Source organism: Diplotaxodon limnothrissa, linkage group LG19, assembly GCF_057381915.1.
Source record: "Diplotaxodon limnothrissa isolate DT_005_m linkage group LG19, D_limnothrissa_male_GT1.1, whole genome shotgun sequence".
Classification (NCBI taxonomy): domain Eukaryota; kingdom Metazoa; phylum Chordata; class Actinopteri; order Cichliformes; family Cichlidae; genus Diplotaxodon; species Diplotaxodon limnothrissa.
In genome coordinates, this window is record NC_140614.1 from 28,037,755 (window position 1) to 28,059,955 (window position 22,201).

Sequence of the window (22,201 nt, forward strand, 5' to 3'; positions counted from 1 at the left end):
CTGCTTACTGCAAAATTAGATTATTTAAGCCTCCAGTTTGTCCTTTGTCTCTCTACAGAGTCCTCCAAAAAAAAGGAACACGTTTCTCTTGTAACAGGTACGAAACAGCAAAGCGCAGGAAGTTAAAGAAAAGCACATAAGGGAGTAATTTCAAAAGAGTTTGAAATTCTCTGTGGTCTTCCAAAATAATTGCCCGCACACTCCCAAGCTTCACTGTCCTTTCACCATCTTTACTTTCAAGACTTGTCTCAAAATTATTATTTTATCCATTGATTTATTATTTGCTTAAATTTTTCATCAAAGATTTACAGTATGGCAGTATAATAGGAACAGAATAGTGTTTTTAATGATCACAATGTGTTTGATCTGCTGGGAAAGGCCTGTGGAGAAAATGTGTTGTGTATTTTCAAGATCTCCGCAAGACCCTTCTGCAGACACTGGTGCGGACCGGAGTAGCTGATCCACGTGTCTTCTCCAGACTCCATCGGCCACCTGAACTGTATATGAAACTGGACCCGTTTGAGCAATGACAGTTGCAGGAACCCACTTGTGTACTCCTCGGTAGTTCCTGGCCTGCACTGACTCGCCGGTGCTGAAGACTCTGCCCTTGACCTTTTGACCCCTGTACATGATTTGTTTCTCTTGTTGTTTTTGTACAGTGTTCTTCACAGTCGAGGGTTTCAAAAGATCAAAGGTAGTGCGCAGATCTCTTTTGAACATTGCGTTGGCAGGAGATGTCCTTGTGGTCGCATGTGGACTATTCCGGTAGTTAAGCAGAAACTTGTGCAGTCTCTGATGCAGTGTTCCTTGGCCTTGTGATGTTTTCAGTGCATGTTTCATTGTCTGAACAAACCTTTCTGCAAGACCATTCGTTGCAGGATGGTATGGAGCTGACGTAATGTGCTGCACTCCATTAGCCTGTAGGAAAGCCTCCATTTCCTGTGAAACCAGTTGAGGTCCATTGTCAGAGACTATCTGAGTAGGAGATCCAAACCTACTGCACATTTCTCCTAGAGCTTCTATGGTCTTTTCAGTGGTGGCTGATTTCATGATGGTCACTTCAGGCCATTTACTGTGTGCATCAACAGCTACAAGAAACATTTTGTCCTCGTATGGACCTGCAAAGTCAATGTGTACCCGATGCCATGGCTCCTGTGGGAACTCCCAGGGATGAAGAGGAGCAAGTGGTGGGTTGTTCCAGACCATCTGACACGAAGAGCAGTTCTTAGCAATCTCCTCGATCTGTTTGTCCATATTTGGCCACCAAAAATAGCTTCTCGCTATTTCCTTCATTCTCACTATTCCACTATGTCCTGCATGCAGTTGCTTCAACAGTTTTGGTCGCAGTGACATGGGAATGATGACTCTCCTCCCCCACAGCAAACATCCCGCCTGAACAGAAAGCTCCGCCCGCTTTCCCAGGAAAGCCTTCAGGTCTACACCCTTACTTGCAGGCAGACCCTTAATGATCCAGTCCAGCACTGCTGCCAACACAGGGTCATTTCTGGACGCCTTTTTCACCTGCACAGCCGAAACAGGTGCTGTCTCTACCTCCCTGAAGTAGAGGATCTCAACTGTGTCAGAGACGGGTTTTTTAACAGGAAGGGGTAACCTGGACAACCCATCTGCATTGCAATGAGACTCCGATTTGCGATACTTGATGTCATAAGAATGTCCTGACAATATCAACGCCCACCTCTGGAGACGTGAAGCAGCAAGATATGGAATCCCTGTATAGGGTCCCAGGATGGTTGTGAGAGGCCTATGGTCAGTAAACAGTGTAAACTTCCTACCGTACAGGTACTGGTGGAATTTCCGAACACCGAATACAATGCTCAGCGCCTCTCGTTCCAGCTGAGCATAGTTGGACTCTGCTGTGTTTAATGTCCTTGATGCGAATGCAATTGGCCTTTCTTCGCCATTTGGGAGAATGTGGGAAATCACTGCCCCCACCCCATAGGGAGAAGCATCACAAGCAAGCTGAATTGGGAACTTGGGATTGAAGTGGGTTAGCACCTCAGATGCAGTCAGTGAATCCTTTGCCTTTTGAAAGGCGTCTTGGCAGCTTGCTGTCCACTCCCATGCTTCTTCCTTGCGTAGCAGGTTGTGCAGTGGTTTCAGGAGTGATGCCAAGTTGGGTATGAACCGTCCGTAGTAGTTCAACAGCCCTAAGAAAGACTTTAACTGACTGACATTTCGTGGTGGGGGTGCATCCACGATTGCTGTGATCTTCGAAGGTGCAGTGTGAAGTCCATTTGCATCAATCACGTGCCCTAGATATTCCACAGATGACTGGAAAAAGTCACATTTCTCCTTACGGACTCTCAATCCGTATTCCTTCAGCCTCTGAAGGGTCGCATCCAAGTTGCGCAGATGCTCTTCATCATCTGCTCCTGTACACAGGATATCATCGCACACCAGGTAATCCACTCAGGATTTGATCAATCGCTCGTTGAAACAATGCTGGAGCTGATGTGATGCCAAAAGGCAACCTGCAAAATCTGAAAAGTCCCTTATGTGTGTTAATAGTCAACATGTCACGTGACTGCTCTTCAACGTGCATTTGCAGGTAAGCTTGGTTGAGATCTATTTTGCTGAACTTTTGTCCTCCACTCAGACCAGCAAATAAGTCATCAATCAGTGGAAGGGGATACTGCTCTGCTGTTAATACAGGATTCACGGATACCTTGAAGTCTCCGCAGATCCGGATTCCGCCGTCCTTTTTGGGAACTGGAACGATGGGCGTGGCCCACTCGCTGGTCGTAACCGGCTCCAGAACACCATTCTTGACCAATGTGTCTAAATTAGACTCCACCTTGGGCCGAATGGCGTACGGCACAGGTCTAGCCTTCATAAAGACTGGCTTGGAGTCAGGCTTGAGATGCAGCTTCACTGTAATTTTTTTCATGCTGCCCAGCTCCTCACGAAAAACCTCCTGGTGTTTTCCCAGTATGGCCTGTAGCTGAGAGGAACCATGCGACAGCTTTCTCACCTCTTGCCAGTTGAGTCTGATTGTTTTGAGCCACACACGTCCCATTATAGCAGGGCAGTTCTTCTGCGTAACATACACAGGCAGCTTAGCAGTTTGGCCATTGTATTGAACAGTCACCTCTGCCATTCCTTTCATAGGCACTCGATGTCCAGTATATCCTTTAAATACTGTGTCGGAGGGTTTGAGTGGAAGGTGCTTCAGACATGTCCTATAGACATTATATGACACTAGTGATGCTTTTGACCCAGTGTCAATCTGCATTTTTACAACATGTCCCTCCAGTTTGGGCGTGACCCAAAAGCCGTCTGAGGTTTCGTCCACCTTCAGTATTCGCACAGTATTTATTGCAGACAACACTTCTTCATCTGAGGAGTCATTTGCTCTATCCTCATGAAGCTTAACCGTGTGAACATGTCTTTCTTTTTTGAATCTTGCAGTGCCTCTTTTATTCCCAGGCTTTGAGCCCTTATCCTTGCACCTTTTGTTCCTGCATGCCCGTGCTACATGACCTTTTTTTCCACAGTTGTTGCAATCCATTTCTTTGCACCAGCAATCACTAGCAAGGTGTCCTAACTTGCCACAGCGGAAGCATGGTCCCTGTGCATTTGCTTTACCATTGTCTAGTTTGTGTACTCTGTCTGTAGCATGTAGCGCATGGGCTTCTTTTGATGCCATTTCCATGGTCACACTGATATTAATTGCCTTCTCAAGAGTCAAATCACTTTCCGTGAGCAATTTCTTCTGTGCAGCTTCATTTCTTAAACCACACACGAGTCTGTCTCTTAATGTGTCATTTAAAACATCTTTAAACTCACAGTGTTCAGCTAATTTGCGTAACGATGCAACGAACATTGTGACAGACTCACCCTCTTCTTGGTTTCGCTTGTGAAACTTGAACCGTTCAGCGATCACGAGGGGCTTGGGCGAGAAGTGTTTGGTCAGTGTGTCCACGATCTCTGTGAAACTTTTACTGCCTGGCTTTGCTGGCTGTAGCAGGCTCCTTAGCAGGGTAAAAGTCTTTGGGCCTATCACACTCAAAAAAATGGGCACCAGTTTAGCATCCTGTATGTCGTTAGCCGCAACGAAATATCCAAAACGCTCCGTATATGAGCTCCATTGCTCCGTGCTTTCGTCGAAGGGACCGATAGGGCCAGTAACTCCAGCCATTACTCGGCTCCTGGTTGAATGGCACTCTTCCCCTCACAACTGTTCCTTTTCGTAACGTCTCTTTTATCCGTTTATGTTTTGGTTAACGTCACTTACGGAGTCTGCCTTCGTCGTCCTGTCCGCTGTACATTCCTCCCCGTTTCGCTGGGAAAAAACAAAACAAAAAACGGCATCCACCTTCGCACACCGGTAGCGTCGTCCTACCTCCGGCGCCGTCTAACACCAGGTTAGCGCGAGGCATCAGCAGGAAAAAAAAATGTAAAACTCCAAAGCGGACTGCAGCGTCGGTCCAGACGTCCTCGTCGCCACTTTTGTTATATCTTCACTCCGGGTTACTAGTATAACAATGATACTCGGACCACGACGTAACTTGCGGTATTTATTATAACGGAGCAACTTAACATGGAGCTAGCCCGAGCAACAGCCGAAAAGCATCATTTCCCATAATGCATCGGGGCAAGCCCACTACGGATCCTGTTATAACCCAAAATACACAACAAAATGTGTAACTAAATGACACATTTCTAGTTAGCGTGTTAACTTCGAAGTGCTAACTGGTGTGCTTTTCCTCCTCCTCGGCACAGACTCTCATGAGCGGGACTTCATATTCAGTTTATAGCCAAGTGCATTTACAGCAAGCTGTTGCATCAGAGTAGATATAGTATATCTGTTAAAGGCTGTTCTGCACTGAAACTTGGCTTTATTGAATGTCCAAGGAAGCTTAACTGTACATAATATATGTACAAAAATAAAATTCTTTATTAAAGTATTCTGCAGAGAGTTATTCCCGAAAAGCTTCATGGTCGGTCTTCTCGTCTCACAGCAAAAAGATTATGGGTCCTGTTCAGGATGTACCCTTCCACTCACCTTATGATAAGCTGACATAGGCCACAGTTATAGGCACAGTTTATTCTGGCTTTCAGTGGAAGTGAATGGTTGTGACTCAATTTATTAGGCGTGCGAAACAAATTCATCTTTGCAGCAGTATCAGAAAATTACTTAGGAGGATATGTTTCATTTATCTCACACTTACATTTTCTCGCTCTTCACATCAGTTTCCAAACTGGCAGCTCAAAGGTTGCAATCAAACATCAGAGAAAAAAATCTATGTTGAGTTTTAGCTTAATGTATTCTCAGGTATTTAATGCTAAAAATTTGGCTAAATGAGCAACTCTTTTAGGACCAAAGTCTTGTTTTGTAGTGCCTAAAGCACCTTGAGACGACCGTGGACCCATTCTGATTTGAGAAAGAATGAGCCTTGATTGTGTACAAATACTTTTTATACATTTGTACACAAATATAAATAAAAGGTAAAAGGTAAAAGTTGATATTGGGTTTGTGGGTTGTCTGCTTTGCATAGACCATGTCGTTGTTTATAATGTATAATCACAAAATGTCTAAATGTACTGACACTTTAGACAAACAAAGAGTAAAATAAGGAAGAAAGGGGGCTAAAAGTTCGGTATTTGCAAGAAAATTGTGACGCATGGATGTTAACGGTCTTTAAATGGAGCCTGCTAACAAAATGTAACCTGTACACTCTTTTAAAGGACTCTTTTAAGTCTGTAAGCAGTCCTGGTTTATTCCTGTTTGATCTAGCGCAAGCAGAGTCAGTGCACATCCTGCATTCTGAGAATTTTATTGCACATTCAGAGGCTTCAGCAGCTCCATTAAGCATCTGCTCACAAGTTTAAATAGTTGCCTAACTATAGAGGTTGAGACAACCACAAACAATTTGCTATTTTGGTGTTTCCTAATCTTCCTGTTCTTTGTTTGTGAAATTGCTAACGCCCACCAGGTCATCACTGCAGGGCGCCAGCAGGTCTCATATATTTGACTGCAACGCCCCCTGGTGGCTGATTACAGTAGAAACAACCGTTTGAGGTGAGGCGAAGAACACACAATGAAGGACAGGCTGTGGGAGAGCCAGAGATTAATTATACACAGAAAGTGAAAACAGGTGAATGAGGAAGAAACAAGCTTAATCTTAAAAATAGAGAGGGTGTCTTTCTCCCAAATTGAAACTGGGAGCTGGTTCCAGAGAAAAGCAGCTTGAAACCCGAAGGCTCCCATTCTAATTTTTAGGAACCACAAAAAAGTCAGGAGTCTGAAAGAGGAGTGCTCTGAGAGAGCATCACTCTGAACTGTTTCTAATTTTAGAGATACTGTCGAAATGCAAGAAGGCAGTCCTACACATTTGTTTAATATGCGCATTGAAGGGGATATCCTGGTCAAAAAAATTCCTTACAGTGCACTAGGTATCTGCTTTGACACCATATTTGCTAAAAAACAATATGGTAAATGGCCTGTATTTGTATAGCACTTTTACTAGTCCCTAAGGACCACAAAGCACTTTACACATCCAGTCATCCACACACACATTCACACACTGGTGATGGCAGCTACATTGTAGCCACAGCCACCCTGGGGCGCACTGACAGAGGCAAGGCTGCCGGACACTGGCGCCACCGGGCCCTCTGACCACCACCAGTAGGCAATAAGGTGCAATGTCTTGCCCAAGGACACAATGACCGAAAACGTCCAAGCCGGGGCTCGAACCGGCAACCTTCCGATTACAAGGCGAACGCCCAAATCTTGAACCACGATTGCCCCAATGACCTCATAGGAGGCCATCTGGGCCCTTCTGTCTTTAAGCCATAAGTCTAACTAATCAATGAATGCCATCGGATGTCATGGCAAGAAAAAGGTGGGTGGAAATGTATACTATGCCTTGTAATTGTACTGCCTAAGACAAGTAAGATCAATGTAAATAGTACAGAAGTGGTCCTAGCACAGAACCCTGTGGAACTCCATAGTTAACCTTTGTGTGTGAAGAAGATTCGCCTTTTCACAAAAACTGTTCGGAAATTCTGATTTATTCCACTGCAGTGCAGCACCTTAGATTCTGATTGGCTACTCTGATAACCCCCAATTAAAACCTTAATATCTTCAGCACGGACACCTCCTCCATCTGCCCTTTGGTTGGAGCTACTGCCAAATGTTTAATGTTCTCAACAAAACAAAATAGGAACTCACAAACTGTGCAAAACTTAACTGTCATAACTGACAAAGTGTCTGTTTTGAGCTCATGTTTTCTGAACTGATATTTACTGATACTGATATTTTCAGTGGTCACATTGATTAGTTCCACAGCTTGACTGCTTGCTTTTTACCTCATTGTTTGCACAGGATCTGGACTACCTGCTCAGCACTAAGCAACACACAGTTGCTTATGAGCAGAGTGAAAAAGTTAAAGAGCCATTCACCGTGTGCTTCCTGTATTTATCACATATTTCTATATTTATGCACTTTTAAAAGAATTTGAAGGGGGTTCATGTGGATACATGCATTTTTTTTCATTCAGATTAGTTTTTCAATTCTTTCACATCGTGTCATTTCGCACATACACTGCATCTCTGACTCACAAATGTATATGCAGATGTACAAAATGACAGCACCTGCTGTCAGCAGCAATAAGACGACTTCTTGTAAAGTTTTTTTCTTTTCATAAATTTGCCAAGTGTGCATTTAAAAGAAGGCACGTACATCATGTGCTTGAATAGGTGTGATGCAGGAAGGTGGTGGTGGTCTGTGTTTCCTTTTCAGCTGTTGACCCATAAAACCCTCATGGATACATAAATCTTTACAATCAAAATACAGTACATATTTAAATTATGCATGTGGGCAAATATGAAAAGTGGTATGTGGTGTGAGAGGTCCAACATGCACCCTAGTAGTGATTGATGGTGGTGGTGTGGAGACCGAGACCTCGAAAAGCTTTGACGTTGAAAAGAAAAGCCTGACAATACCACCTTGGGAATTTTTAATTTAAAACTTAAGACCATCAAGAAAGAATTAACAGCTGGATGTGGTTCAGATCATTAAGAAGCTGACTGTTATTAAAAATGTTGATCTGCAGGGCCCTGGGTTCAGATTGCAAACATGCTGGGCGTCAAAGATGGCTTTATGAGATTTGCAAATAATTGCATTCTGTTTAAGGGTCACATATGTAGTAAAATAAGCCCTGATACAGTTGACAAACAATCTCCATAAGCTGAAAAGAGAATAAAAGGCCCACAAAACAGCTGTGATGAAACAGCGTGGACAACTATGAGTCCTGCCATCACCATCGGCCTTCTCTTGCTCTCCACAAGTAAGAAAAGCATCAATATTTACTAAACCTTAATGATAATTCGGCTACTTTTCTAAAGCATGTTCTATTTCTTAGCTTTTGTTGAGTCATGGAAGTCTCTGAAGGTCCAAACTGTACAGAAGCATTTTCCACAGCAGTTATGACGACATGAAAACAAGAAAGATGACCACAACAAAGACCACAAAGAGGAGGTGAGAAAGCTAAAACTTCCTCTGCAGAGATAGTGACTCACTGACATGTGAGCACATTGCATTTATTATATTCATCCAAACGAGTGCTTTTTTATTTTGAAAGCGTTTTTTTTAGCTGAGACTTTTAGCTTATTATGCAAGTAAAGCAGGCTAAAAGATCTCAAAAAGCCACACATGATGTGATCTAAAGAAATTACTAAGAAACAACAAAGTCATCAATATCTATAAGTCTGGAACAAGTTACTATTTCTATGCCTTTGGGACTCTGGTGAACTACAGAGAGAACTGTTATCCACAAATGGGAAAAGAGGTGAGAAAACTTCCCAGGAGTGGCTGGCCTACCAAAATTACTCCAAGAATGTACCAATGACTCATCCGGGAGGTCAATGAAGAACCCAGAACAACATCTAAAGAACTGCAGGCCTCACTTGACTCAGCTGAGGTCAGACTTTATGATTCAACAAAAAGAAATAGTGAAAAGACAAAAGCTGAATTTTCTGGAAGGTTTAAATTTGGCTACATCCGGCATAAAACTAACACACTATTTCTTAAAAAGAACATCATACATGGTGGTGGTAGTGTAATAGACTGGGGCTGCTTTGTTGGTTCAGGACCTGGACAATCATCAGTTCATATCCTGAAACTCAGGTATGCCTACGTCTGATGTGAAAAATTAATTGCCCCCTAAACCTTTTTTTTTTTTTTTTTTTTTTTTTTTTTTTCTTAAAAAAATTTAAGATAAGATTGCCCCCTAAACCTAATAACCAGTTCTTCAACAAGACCTGCAATCAAGTATTTGTGATAACTGACCCACTCATCTTTGCAGAATTCCTTTAATTCCGGCCCATTGGAGGGTTTCTGAGGGTTTAATCACCAATTAATATTAATATTAGACAAAAAAAACAAAGTAAATACAAAATACAGTTTTTAAATGATGATTTCATTTATTTTACTGTATCTTGTTTGTATAAATAAAATTATTTTGGAGAAATCCATCTCTCATAATTCCTGTAAATCTCAGTAAATATGCCACAAGTCAGTAGTGCTTTTACTTTCTGCTTTATCACTTCTATAGTTTTGTTGTTTTACAGTTTATATACATGCAAATAAATAAGTTATTTTGGCGTAACCTTGAAGAAACCCATAGTGAATCTGCTAATTTACTATTTTAAATGTATTTACTTAAAGAACAAAATGAGGAGGCCTTTAATGTGCCAGCGAGTGGCAGACTTCTGAAGCTGGGCTAATGAAGGATCTTAAAAACGGTAAAAAAATCAAGTTGATCAATGTCTTAACAAACAACCACTCTGCCCGGACCATATGTGCTAATCTGAAACTCTGTAAGCATTTCATCGTCGCACAGTTTAGTTGGACATCTGCATATTGAGCATTTCCACCCCTAAAAAAAATCTACTAGCACTTACGCTACTCTCATGGGGCCCAAACTGTTTGCGGACCTTTGACTGATGAAAGTTCTCCACAAGTTGTATGACTATTTGACCATCTTTGAGTCATTTATTCATTCTGCAGTGCCGTGGGATGCTGTTGTGTTAGTGGGGAATTACAGATGCATGCTGTGTAAGCAACATGCAGCAGTTGTTCATTTTAGGTAGTCAGTGGTGAGCTATGTGTACATATTGTGTTTGCACATTACATTTTAAAACTGAAGCTGGAACTTGATTCACAGGGAGTGAATCTTATGCAACCTACCACAGACAAACGAATGTTTGCAGGTGCAGCAGCCGCAGCAGTCTCTGTGGGTGTGCAAGATACATTCTTTATCAACTCAATCTAACAGCCAGTCCAAACAGACAGAAACATCTGAGATAATGACACTAAATCAGCCCTTTGCATCCATCAGCAACCGGACAGTATAGTTACTTTCTATTTATCATTGCAAAATTAGTTTTTATTTCTGCGATGTCATTAATTTTCCTATGCGTATGCTTGGACATAACTTTGAATAAAGGTCATTAACCCACACAGGTTCCATCTGGAAGTTGACTCCTCTTCTTCTTGCTAAGAAAATTGAGGTATGCATACTTTTTTCATACACTTCCTTTCTTCCTATCAACAAGCTGCTAATGAACCCTTGTTCTTTCTCACCTTTGATCACTGACAGAAATTTCGAAAGTCCACTTGGGCAGCTTTGAGTCACCACACCGGACACAAATACCTTTATAACGTCAAACATTACGTTGGAGGAAGTTATTCGTTTAGAGGCAAGATGAGAATATGTATGCACACAGTTATGATTACCCCTGTACACATCAGTGTTGGATTTATTTATTTATTTTATATGACTGCAAAACTGGCAAATATCTAAACCCACATTCATGGATCAGTTATGGGTAAAATTACATATATATAATATATACCATTAATCAGTGGCTACATGGCAGGGGCTTTACCAATAAGTCAGAAACACTGTGAAATACAAGTCAAAAAGCACTAACAATACCACATCTATATATTATATTATAGTAAATTTATAATCAGTTTTCTCTGAAATTCTACTGTTAACCAGTCACAAAAACCTCTAAAGTGATGTGAGAACATTGTGCATAAAAGCATCGCCCTGCTCTAAATGTGGACAACACACTAGCTGTTATTAGATTTTGCAAAACTTAACTAAATAAACTCGATAAAGATGGTCATATAAACATTAATATTCAAATAAGAGATAAAATATTGCCCCAAGATGCCATTGCCTTTTATGTTAATAAGGGAGTGCACTGACTGACTAAAAAAGACAAATCCAAATATGTAGGTTGTTGCGGTGATGTGTATATTTTCTGCTCTGTGGTAACTGGGTTTGAATTTCAGAAATGTACGTGTGCAACCCATGCACCTTTTCCTATATAAAAGCATCTATAACCACAGATACTCAGGCATCATCTCTCACTGGCTGCGATGGAAACATCTTCACTCCTCCTTCTGTGCCTTGTGGCAGCATTTTCAGGTGTGTACCTTAACACTTGTTTGCATGAGAGTGGATATGAAACTGCAAAATCACCGATGTGTCTTTATGACTTAAATTGTAATTTGGCATTTCTACTTGTTTGAATCGCAGTCCGTGCTGTCCATGGACGGACCTTAGAGGTCAGCATCGATGATGAAGAGGACGTGGACATCGAAGTTTCGATGGGGGCAAGTGGTTAATGTTACCGCTTTAAAGAACTGAGCTTGCACTTTGAATATCAGGGGTGGCACTTCGCGGTCTCAGTGAAAAATCTGAACTTTTTCATTTCAACTTAATTTCTAAGTCAACCTGACTAAACAAAAAATAAGACTTATGATCAGTAATGGTAGAAGTATTCAGAGTTTACCTAAGTAAAAAAAAAAAGATTCCTGGCACAAGTGAATACAGTGAATTTAAAAGTGAACTTAGTAAAAGAGAAAGAGAAACAAAGAATAAATATATTAATAATAGTTTCACCAAGTAGGGTCCATTGTCTCAGTGACTTATCAAACTACTTTTGCACTTGGGATGGAGATGCAGGGTACACTGGTCAGACAGCCAATCATCATCATCATGTGAATGCCACAGAGACACAGAGAAACATTCACTCTCACATCCATGCCTTTATTAAAAACGTATTTTATATTTTTATACATCATTATTATTAATAAACAGCAGTACACATACAGTATATCACAAATATACAGATACAGTTGTGGTCAGAGGTTTGGATACACTCATCTTCGGCATGAATATCCGGGAATTTTTTTTTTTTTTTTAAGGATTCCTTTGAACTGATTTTTTTTTCACCATGGTGCCGAAATTGAAAGATATATGTTGTTTAATGATTCCAACCTGGAAAAAGTACTACTATAATTAACGTCTTATTTAGAGCCACCAATAACCCTAACATGCATGGGTGTGTCTTATATTTGCAGCTTCCAGGAAAGTGCTGGGCTTGCAAGTGGATTTTAAACAAGATGAAGAAATTTGCAGGACCAAACGCCACTGCAGAGGTAAAATGTCTGATAGAGTACCTGCAGCAGTTAACGGCATCATTCAGTCAGAACAGTAATGCAAGTTTTACTTTCACAGAGCCTGAAGTCAAAGTTGCTCTCTATCTGCGATGAAATTGGACTCTTAAAACCTTTGTGCCGCAAATTTGTGAAGGTGCACCTGGAAGAATTGATCGAGGAACTCACGACAACTGATGATGTGAGGACCATCTGTGTCAACACGGGAGCATGCAAGTAAGTTCCCACTATTTTGTCTTGTTGATCTGAAACCACATAGTTTAAATCAGGGTTGATCTGAATGGTTTCTGCAGCATTGCAGAATTTTAGAGATAGCTATGGGACCAAAGTAGCAGTTTATAAGTAGGAGCCCTAAAAAAAACAGACCAGCGTGAATTTTGAAGTGCTGGCTTGTTTATGGGAAATAGAAGACACATAAATATCCATGCAAAATAATCTATGCATCTAAGTCCCAGAATAAATAAATATCTCTCCGTGTCCAGTTCAGGTTTTTCTGTCATGTGTTACCGCGCCAGATCCGCGGAAACCTCTGGCAGTTACTTGAAGGTTCCGTAACTGACGCGTAGCCGGCAACAGCTTACTATACAGGTCAACTCCGCTAGCAAAAAGATCGAAGGAGGCGTAGGAAACTGCTTCACCGAACTTTATTTCTTCTCCAAGGCACGAACACCGCGTACAGTGGGCTGAAACAGTTTACTCACAGCGAGCATCGCCGACACAACTCTGGCTGTCGAGGGAGTTATTATATTCCTTTTATTTATTTTCTTTTCGTCTCTTCTGTAGCTAACCGTTACTTTTTTCCCCTTCTCCGCTCTCTCTCTACACACACACACACCAGGCAGTCCCGCTACACACATCCCGAATACATTTCCCATCAGGCTTCATCCTTAAAGGGCCATGCCTGTAACACATGCTAACCATCATCAGCTCCTTTGCGGTTAATCTAGATTTCTTCTGTCTGCTACACTTGCAGAATGACTGGTTGGGAACGTTCAGTAGCACTTCAGTGGGTTACCAATACAATTACAATGAAAGCGTTACTGTCGATACTTTCAAAGAGAGCGCAGTGACAAGATTGCCTCCAACAGGTGTGAACTTCTTAGAGAAAAAGACTTTTGCAGCTGACCGTGTTGCATATGCATTTCAGATAGTTTTGGGAGGAGAATATTTAAATTAAGTGCACAAACAGATTTAATAACGTTTGCGACATGAAATCTACTAATCTTTGCGCTGATATTTCACGCCGGAAAGGGGAGGTTAAGGTATTTTGCTCTTAAATTTGAAGGCGTCTGGATGAAAAAAAAAAAAATAGCACAGCTTTTATAAATAACCCGGAAAACTGACCACTCTTATGCGCGCTATTTGGGGATCACATGTGTAAAATCAAATGTTGGCTTGAGTCCTTGCGGAACAGAGATTAAAGTGAAGTGCTACCAGAAGTGTGAATCATTTCCTTATCTCTGGGACGTGAGTTGATCCAACAGTCTCAGGTTAACAGCGTCGGGTTTTCAACGCTAGGGTCTCCACGCGGCACAACTTGGCCAAATCCTCATTCAGACTCACAGTAGATGTTATCCACAAGGACCGAAGCTGGACACAATCACATTAAAATAAAAATTTTAAAAAGGCATCTGTTCCCAACGTGCTCGGTAGTCTCTCTTCACTCACAGGCTCGTACGTTCGTGCGTTCTCACCCCCCCTCTACTTCCACCAGCGAGTGGCTGTCTCTGGTAAATTTGATAAAGGGACAATACACCAAATAGAAGCGTGCAAAATAACAACAGCAATGTTATTTATGAGTGCAAAATACAATTCACATTAGATTATATTAAAGTGGGTTACAGTTCATTTTCAGAAATGTCTCAGCAGTGTTTACTTCACTTTGTTACAACTTTAACTTGATAAATGCTAAATACATAGGCTAGCTTCAACATGCAAACATACCCTAATATTATCTGTAATAGCTCATTATATGTTTTTAATGTTTCTGTTTGTTTTGATTTGCTCTCTTTAGCCCAAAGGAGGTGGACCTGTTTTTTTATCCAGAGAAGGGAGCTCCACGCATTGACGTTAAGGAGTTTCACTGACTTCATCTGCACGAATACAATCCACAACGGCTTTGGAAAAAACAATCAACAAGTCATCCCAGTCGCATTTGCCAATAATTAACTAATTAGTTTCTTCTTCTGCTTTCTTTTCAAACGGCATCAATTTACCTTTATTTCCTTTGCAATGCCATACGTTCAATTTCTTTATCTGTATCTATGCACTGGTATCACAAATAAACCGCTGAAATCATCACATTGACTCTGTTTTGTTGTTGTTATTGTTGTTGTTTTCCAAACCAAACTTCAGAGTAGCCACTCTGATCAGAGATATGAATGCCAGCACTGTCGCTATGAAGCAGCAGCACTTCAATAAAGTCATGCACATAAATTTTAAACAATTCTTCAGGGGGGACTTTGTTGAAACCTTTAATCCTGTAAAGAAATCCATGTAATGATCATTTAAATATTAAGAGGAAAAGCATTCATTAATTCATTCAGCCCATCAGGCTTCACCATAACAGGATGCTGGTGTGTGCTGCTAATATCCTCAGCCAAAGACCATTATTTCTTCTTGGTGTGGCATGTGTCAGTGAAAATGATGACTTAGTGAGCTGTCTGTGTCGTTCTTGAACATTTCGCCAGCAAATAACTTTGCATGAAAAAACTAAAAATAAATAACCGATCATGGGTCAAGTGTCTAACCAGAGAAAAAAAACAGAACCCACATTCTATGCAAAGTCTCGATCGTAGATAAGTTTTGTGTAGCTCAAACTAAAGATTCCCACACTGTGCTCATCATCAACAGTAGCATCATTTTACTTTGCTTAGAGCTAACTAGCTTTAAAAAAAACAAACATCAGGTTAATAAATGATCAGTGTGTAAGAACAAGTAAAGAACTCGCTGTTCAGTTCAGCTCATTGAAGTTAGTTATAGTGCTGTAGTAAAAGGTTGGAGCACACTTGCTTTCAGAACTGTCTTCACACTTTGTGACAGAGATTCAACAAGGTGCTGGAAACATTTCTCAGAGATTTTGGTCCATATTGGGGGTGACTGCTGCAGATATGTTAGCAGCATATCTATCTGTGTGATTGAGATCTGATGACTGTGACTTCCAATACAATGAACTCATTGTCATGTTTAATAAACCAGTTTGAGATTCATGACATGGTGCGTTATCCTGCATCATCAGAGGCTGCACTTCCCACAATGCTGTCCAGGGCATGTTAGGACTACGAGGAGAATTAAAGTAAGCAACCCCTGTAGAGATTTAACCACCAAACACAAAATGATACTATGACCCACTCACTCTCCAGCCTTTCAGTCCCAAGGAAAGCTGTTTGGGAATCTTCAGAGCAGGAATGCAAATACATTATGCTAATTTTCCTGTTGACAAAAACGTATTTATTCCTTAAAAAACACCCACATTCCCTGTCATTAATGATCAGTTTTATAATCATTTAGAAAAAGATGCACTGTATATCCCATCAGCAGCAGCTTCATCAGAGTGGCAAGTGGAAAGAAGAGATGCTTCGTGCCCTGCAACACTCTGCAGATGATCAGAGGCAAATGTTCAGAAAAATGAGGACAGAGATGAGAGAGGGGGAGGCAGCATCAGCCAGGTCAGAAGAAATGACTACAAGTGAGGGAGTTCACCATGTGAGGAACTTTTCGTTGATCTTTCACTCCAGATTATTAAGCTATCTTAATCTACCAGATAAAGGGTGGGTCCTGTGGTGTGCAGTTTATCTGAGACTGCAGTCCCCAATGCACATGTGATGTTCATCCTCACATGACTAAACAAAAAATACGACTTATGATCAGTAATGGTAGAAGTATTCAGAGTTTACCTAAGTAAAAAAAAAAGATCCCTGGCACAAGTGAATACAGTGAATTTAAAAGTGAACTTAGTAAAAGAGAAAGAGAAACAAAGAATAAATATATTAATAATAGTATCAGCAAGTAGGGTCCATTGTCTCAGTGACTTATCAAACTACTTTTGCACTTGGGATGGAGATTGTGATGGCTGCACTTACAGCCACACAGTGGTAATATCACCATGTTAGTGTAGAGGCTTATAAGTAACCTTGCATTCACATTTCTTTCTTTAAATATAGGAATTAATTTACAGGACAATAAATAACTGGTTTTGGTTTAGAGTTAATCCACATATCCACATAACACTGCATTCTAAAATAAGTGCGCACATTTTAGTTTACACTGTTATGTATGATTAATTTTTTGTTTTCTGAGTTACCTTAGTTCCAGCTGTTCCAGTCCCTTGATTAAGGAGCCAAGAGGCAGAAAAGGGGCGGAGCGAGCTTTAAAGGAAGACTACAAATTGGTTCACGCCATAACTCAGGACCATGGGGGGGAATTGGAGTTCATTATGTTTGGTTTAGTTAGGTTTTGTGTGTTTTACCCCTTCTCCTGTTTTTGTGGGCTGATCAGCCACTATTTAAGTTTCCCCTTTGTCTTGGTCAGTTTGTTTGAGTTATCAGTTGTGGTGTCAACTTTGAGTAGAGTTTTGTTATTTTGACCTCTTTTATGTGCCCAAGATTTTGAGTCTTTTTGCATGAGTTAACCAATTATGTTTTTTGGGTTAAATAAAAAAATCATTTTTTTGGACTTTAATCTGTGCCTAAGTTTTCTTCATTGCTTGGTCCATCACAGAGATGCAGGGTACACTGTGGTCAGACAGCCAATCATCATCATCATCATCACGTGAATGCCACAGAGACAGAAACACAGAAACATTCACTCTCACATCCATGCCTTTTTCACCATGGTGCCGAAATTGAAAGATATATGTTGTTTAATGATTCCAACCTGGAAAAAGTACTACTAAAATTAACGTCACCAATAAACCTAACATGCATGGGTGTGTCTTATATTTGCAGCTTCCAGGAAAGTGCTGGGCTTGCAAGTGGATTTTAAACAAGGTGAAGAAACTTGCAGGACCAAACGCCACTGCAGAGGTAAAATGTCTGATAGAGTACCTGCAGCAGTTAACGGCATCATTCAGTCAGAACAGTAATGCAAGTTTTACTTTCACAGAGCCTGAAGTCAAAGTTGCTCTCTATCTGCGATGAAATTGGACTCTTAAAATCTTTGTGCCGCAAATTTGTGAAGGTGCACCTGGAAGAATTGATCGAGGAACTCACGACCATCTGTGTCAACATGGGAGCATGCAAGTAAGTTCGCAGTGGTTCATCTAAATGCTTTCATTTTTCAGATTATTGGGATTAGTCACTTTGTAGCGACTTTAAGTTCCCACTATTTTGTCTTACTGACCTGAAACCATATGGTTTAAATCAGGGTTCACACCCTTGATACTTTAATGATGATTACAATAAAACAATGAAATATAGTTTTTATCATAACTCATTATATTTAAACGTATGTGTTTCTGTTTTTCCAATTTTCCCTCTTTAGGCCAAGGGAAGTGGACCTGTTCTTTTATCCAAAGGAGGGAGGTCCAGACACTGAAATTAAGGAGTTTCAATGACCTTACATGCATGAAAAAAAACCCATCAAACTTTATTCCAAAAATAATTGACAAGAGCTAGCTCCCACACTTTAAAGTATCATCACTTTTATCCTTCAAAACAGCTTACCTTTATTTCCTTTACAATGGCTGCATTTTCCATTCTTCTATCTATGCAGAGCTTAAAAAATAAACAGATTAAATCATTTCACTGACTCTGTTTTTTTGTGTTTGCCAAATCTAAATGAAACTTCAAGTTCAGAGCAGCCATTGTTGTCAAAGATATGAATGTTCGAACTGTCACTATGAAGCAGGAGCACCACAGCTTTTGCTGAGTCAAGTCATGCACATACATTTTTAGTGATTCTTCTGGTGGCACTTCTTAGAATTTTTAATGGTGTAAAGAAAGTCAGACCTCTATTTTCTGTTTTCAGTGGGGAATATTAAAAGTAAATGAACAAAAACACCCCTTTTCTATCTGGGGTAAGGGTAACGCAATAAAAGCCTCATACTGGTTACACATGTATGGATGAGTTGCCAGTCTCTGTTTTAGCCCTGCGACAGAGTATACACCACACACCACACTGAGCACTGGAGCCCCTCAGGGCTGTGTGCTCAACCCACTGCTGTTCACTCTGCTGACTCATAACTGTGCAGCAACCGATGACACGACTGTGGTGGGTCTCAGTGAGGACCTCACCTGGACACCAAACAGCTGGTCAAGAAGGCTCAGCAGCGGCTGCATTTCCTGAGGAGGCTGAGGAAATTTGGTATGTCGACCAAGATCCTCAGCAGCTTCTACAGCTGCACTGTGGAGAGCACATTGACCAGCTGCATCACTGCATGGAACGGCAGCACTACTGCTACGGACCGCAAACGCCTGCAGAGAGTGATGACTGCGGAGAAGATCACCAGGAGTCCGCTGCCCTCTCTGCAGAGCATACCATCACAGAGTCCAGAGGAGAGCTGCCTCCATCCTCAAAGACCCCACACACGCTCAACACGCACTGTTCCAATCCAGAAATTCACAACTCAACAACTCCTTCTTCCCCACTGCTATCAGACTCCTGAACGGCTGACCTACCTCAGCTGCAATTTGCACATCAGGACACTTTGCACACTAAGTTCATTTTGCACATTAAGCTCCTTTGTACATCTGCATACCTCACTTGTCTTCACTTACTTATTTTTGTACTTATTTACTTATCTTTCATTAATTTTTATCCTTATTTTTATCCTTATTTATCTTGTTCCTTTAACCCTTACCTAACTTGGCATTTGTGTATGGACAGCAAAGGAATAATTTCATTGCACAGAGAAATGCTATTTCTTCTGTACACATGACAATAAACACTTTGAATCTCAAATCTTGAAATCAAAGCTTCACAGTAAATCTATGAGTGTTTTATAGTAGGTGTCCATTGAGTAAATTAGCCCTTAAAAATGCAGTGTTTCATATCTACTTTAAGAAAACTGTTTTCTGCACTTCCTTTGTTTCAAGAAGAGCCTCACCATTGCATGCATGAAATTTGTTCAAAGCTATCTGCCACTCAGAACAACTTGGCTTTAAAAACCTGCAGGAAATTTCCCCAGTTGTAAGTGGTGCCTTTGTGGCGGCATGTGTGAAACTGACTCTTTCACGGATGTGTTCTCCAATAGGACGTTGGAAATGAACCACTGTTCATTTGGTAATACTTTTATTTTAGTGAATCATCTTGAATGTCCTTTTGGATATTTTTATCAATCCATTTTCATCCGCTTATGTGTGACAGACTGGTGACCTAACTGGGGTGTATCTTGTTCTATTTCAGCTGAAATAGATTCATAACAGCACCTACAAGAGGGGATGACCTTAAGCAGCCTTAGTTTATTCCCACCTGACCAACCTCATGTCTTTACTGATATTTTCATGCACAGCACCTGCCGGCCCACAACTTGACTGCTTAATTTCCCCCTCACTGTTTGTACAGGCTCTGCACTACCTGCTCAGCAGTGTGTAAAAGCTAAAGAGTCATTAACCTTGCGTTTTCGGTGTTTGCCACACATTCCCATATTCTCTTTGCAGTTTTAGAAGAACATGATAGGATTTCATGCAGGTATGTCCATTTTTAAGTTGTTTTTCAATTTTGCAATTCTGTCAGATTGTGAACTTTCACACATACTCTCTATACTCTATGACACATGTCAGCAACTGTCAGCAGCATTTTTTTTCTTTTTACAATGTTGCTGACTGTGCTCTTGAAAGCGAGAATGTACAACACGTAAGCGTTCGAAGCAAGAAGGTGTTGGTCTGCGTTTCCTTTTCAGCTGTTAAAACTATAGAAAGCTCACTAGCAAATATATCTTCAAAATTGAAATACACAATGGAAGACTCAAACCATACATTTGGCGAAATATCAAAAGTGGCATGCGGTGTGAGAGGCCCAACAGCCCTGTAGTGTGGGGATTGAGATTGCCATTATAATGTCAGGACGTTACTAACTTACAGGTAAAATGAGAAAAGGTGCCTGCACAATTCTTTCACATTGCACCATTTTGCACATATTCTCACACAAAAACACATACAGATACGAATATTGACGGAACCTCAAAATATACACGTGGTCAAAATGTGAAAACTTGTGGTGTGAGAGCCACAAAAAGCATAGTGGTGGTGGAGAGGGCCGGTAAGATCTTTAAAATGTAGATCTGAAGTAAAATCTGATAACACTGCCCTTGCAATATTTACTTCAAAAATATACCAGTCACTAAGAACAAGTTATCAGACAGAGATGCGGTTCACATCATTAAGAAGCTATTTTTCCTTTATTTTTACATTGCATTTTACATTTTGCATTGATTAAAAACATAAAATAAAGGAGCTGCTAGACCATGCACTTATATGCTTTTAACATTAGCTCAAAGCTGCAGCTTACCAGTGGGAGAATGGGCTGCCAAGACAAGAAATGTAAGAAGAGCTATCAAATTTGTGCATGTTTTTCACCTCTTCATGCGCACCCACGATAAGGTGCAAGTCAAACCAGGGGAGCATAAATAACCACAGCACACAAAAGTAGATCCTGGTGCTCATGTTCCCCAGGGAAGCTACGCACATACACCCAGCCATCCATGTGATGTAAATGAAAAGATTCAGTAGACCAGGCGACCCTCATCCATAACTACAGCAAGCACTGACCTTTTTGGGAATTTGAGCCACTTTAGGGCCTCCTATGACTAACATTCACACACATTCATACTACTATGGATAAATCAGAAATAAACATGCAGTTAGTATCTTGTCCAGGTGACCTGCTCTACCACCTGAGCTACAGCCAGTATCACAATTTGACCCTTGTCATACTTGCTTAAATCCTTACGCTTGCTCTTATATTTTTTTATGCTCCTAACATCAACTCTGAGGACAAAAAAAAACACTTTCCCCGTAAAATAATTCTAAACTTCTTTTTTGTCAGTGCTCATATAATTGTGCCTGATCAGTGATGATATGCCTCTCTCTTTCTAGTCCCTGTCAGTATTCTCACTGCAGGATTTTGAATCAACTGAAGGTTTTCAGGAAGCTTTCAAGACAACCTCAAGAATATTGTTTGTAAATTATTCCACACTTCGCAGGGTTTTTTTGCAGATCAGTGAACCTTGGCCCATCTTTACTTGTAAAACCTTTGCCTCTCCGTGACACGCTTTTTTATACTAAATAAAGCCAGCTGGTTTAATCATTTGCAAAATGTTCTTCCAGCTGTTTCCTTTGAGAACCGCTTACTTTTCCAGCTTTTTTTTTGCCCCTGTCCTAACTTGTTTAAGATATGTGGCTGAAATCAAATTCAACATGAACCAATATTTTACTCGAAAGGTTACAATGTATCAGTTTAAACATTTGGTATGTTTTTTATGTTTTACAATGCAAATTATTTTATTTACTAGATGTGCAAATCAATGAATTCTCTTTTGATTTCCTTTTTTCACAGAATCCCAACCTTGTTAGAGTTGGGGTTGTATTTCAACTGACAGTTAATGCTGTTTAAAAAACACTTTATTCTGCAAATTTTAAAAATGCTGTTTAAGGGTCACTATGTGGTAAAATAAGTGCTGATTTTTTTTTTGAGAAGTAAACTGAATAAGCCGCAGAGAAGTATAAAAGGCCCAGAAAACAGCACAAATCTGACAGCGTGGAA

The 22,201-nt window shown here is 40.6% G+C and overlaps 1 protein-coding gene across 2 annotated transcripts; it reads left to right on the top strand.

Annotated features, from left to right (window-relative positions):
• Positions 1-11,392: 11,392 nt before the first annotated feature.
• Positions 11,393-14,586, top strand: LOC146612410 (antimicrobial peptide NK-lysin-like). Of its 2 annotated transcripts, XM_085342802.1 has the most exons (6): positions 11,393-11,465; positions 11,577-11,660; positions 11,708-11,709; positions 12,404-12,481; positions 12,561-12,715; positions 14,514-14,586. In XM_085342802.1, the coding sequence occupies exons 1-6, from the start codon at positions 11,417-11,419 to the stop codon at positions 14,584-14,586; spliced, it is 441 nt and encodes a 146-aa protein (XP_085198928.1). In that variant the 5' UTR covers positions 11,393-11,416. The 2 variants fall into 2 exon arrangements, with proteins under 2 accessions (XP_085198928.1, XP_085198927.1); XM_085342801.1 differs by lacking the exon at positions 11,708-11,709 and having other exon boundaries at positions 11,417-11,465; positions 11,577-11,653.
• The last annotated feature ends 7,615 nt before the right edge of the window (positions 14,587-22,201 follow it).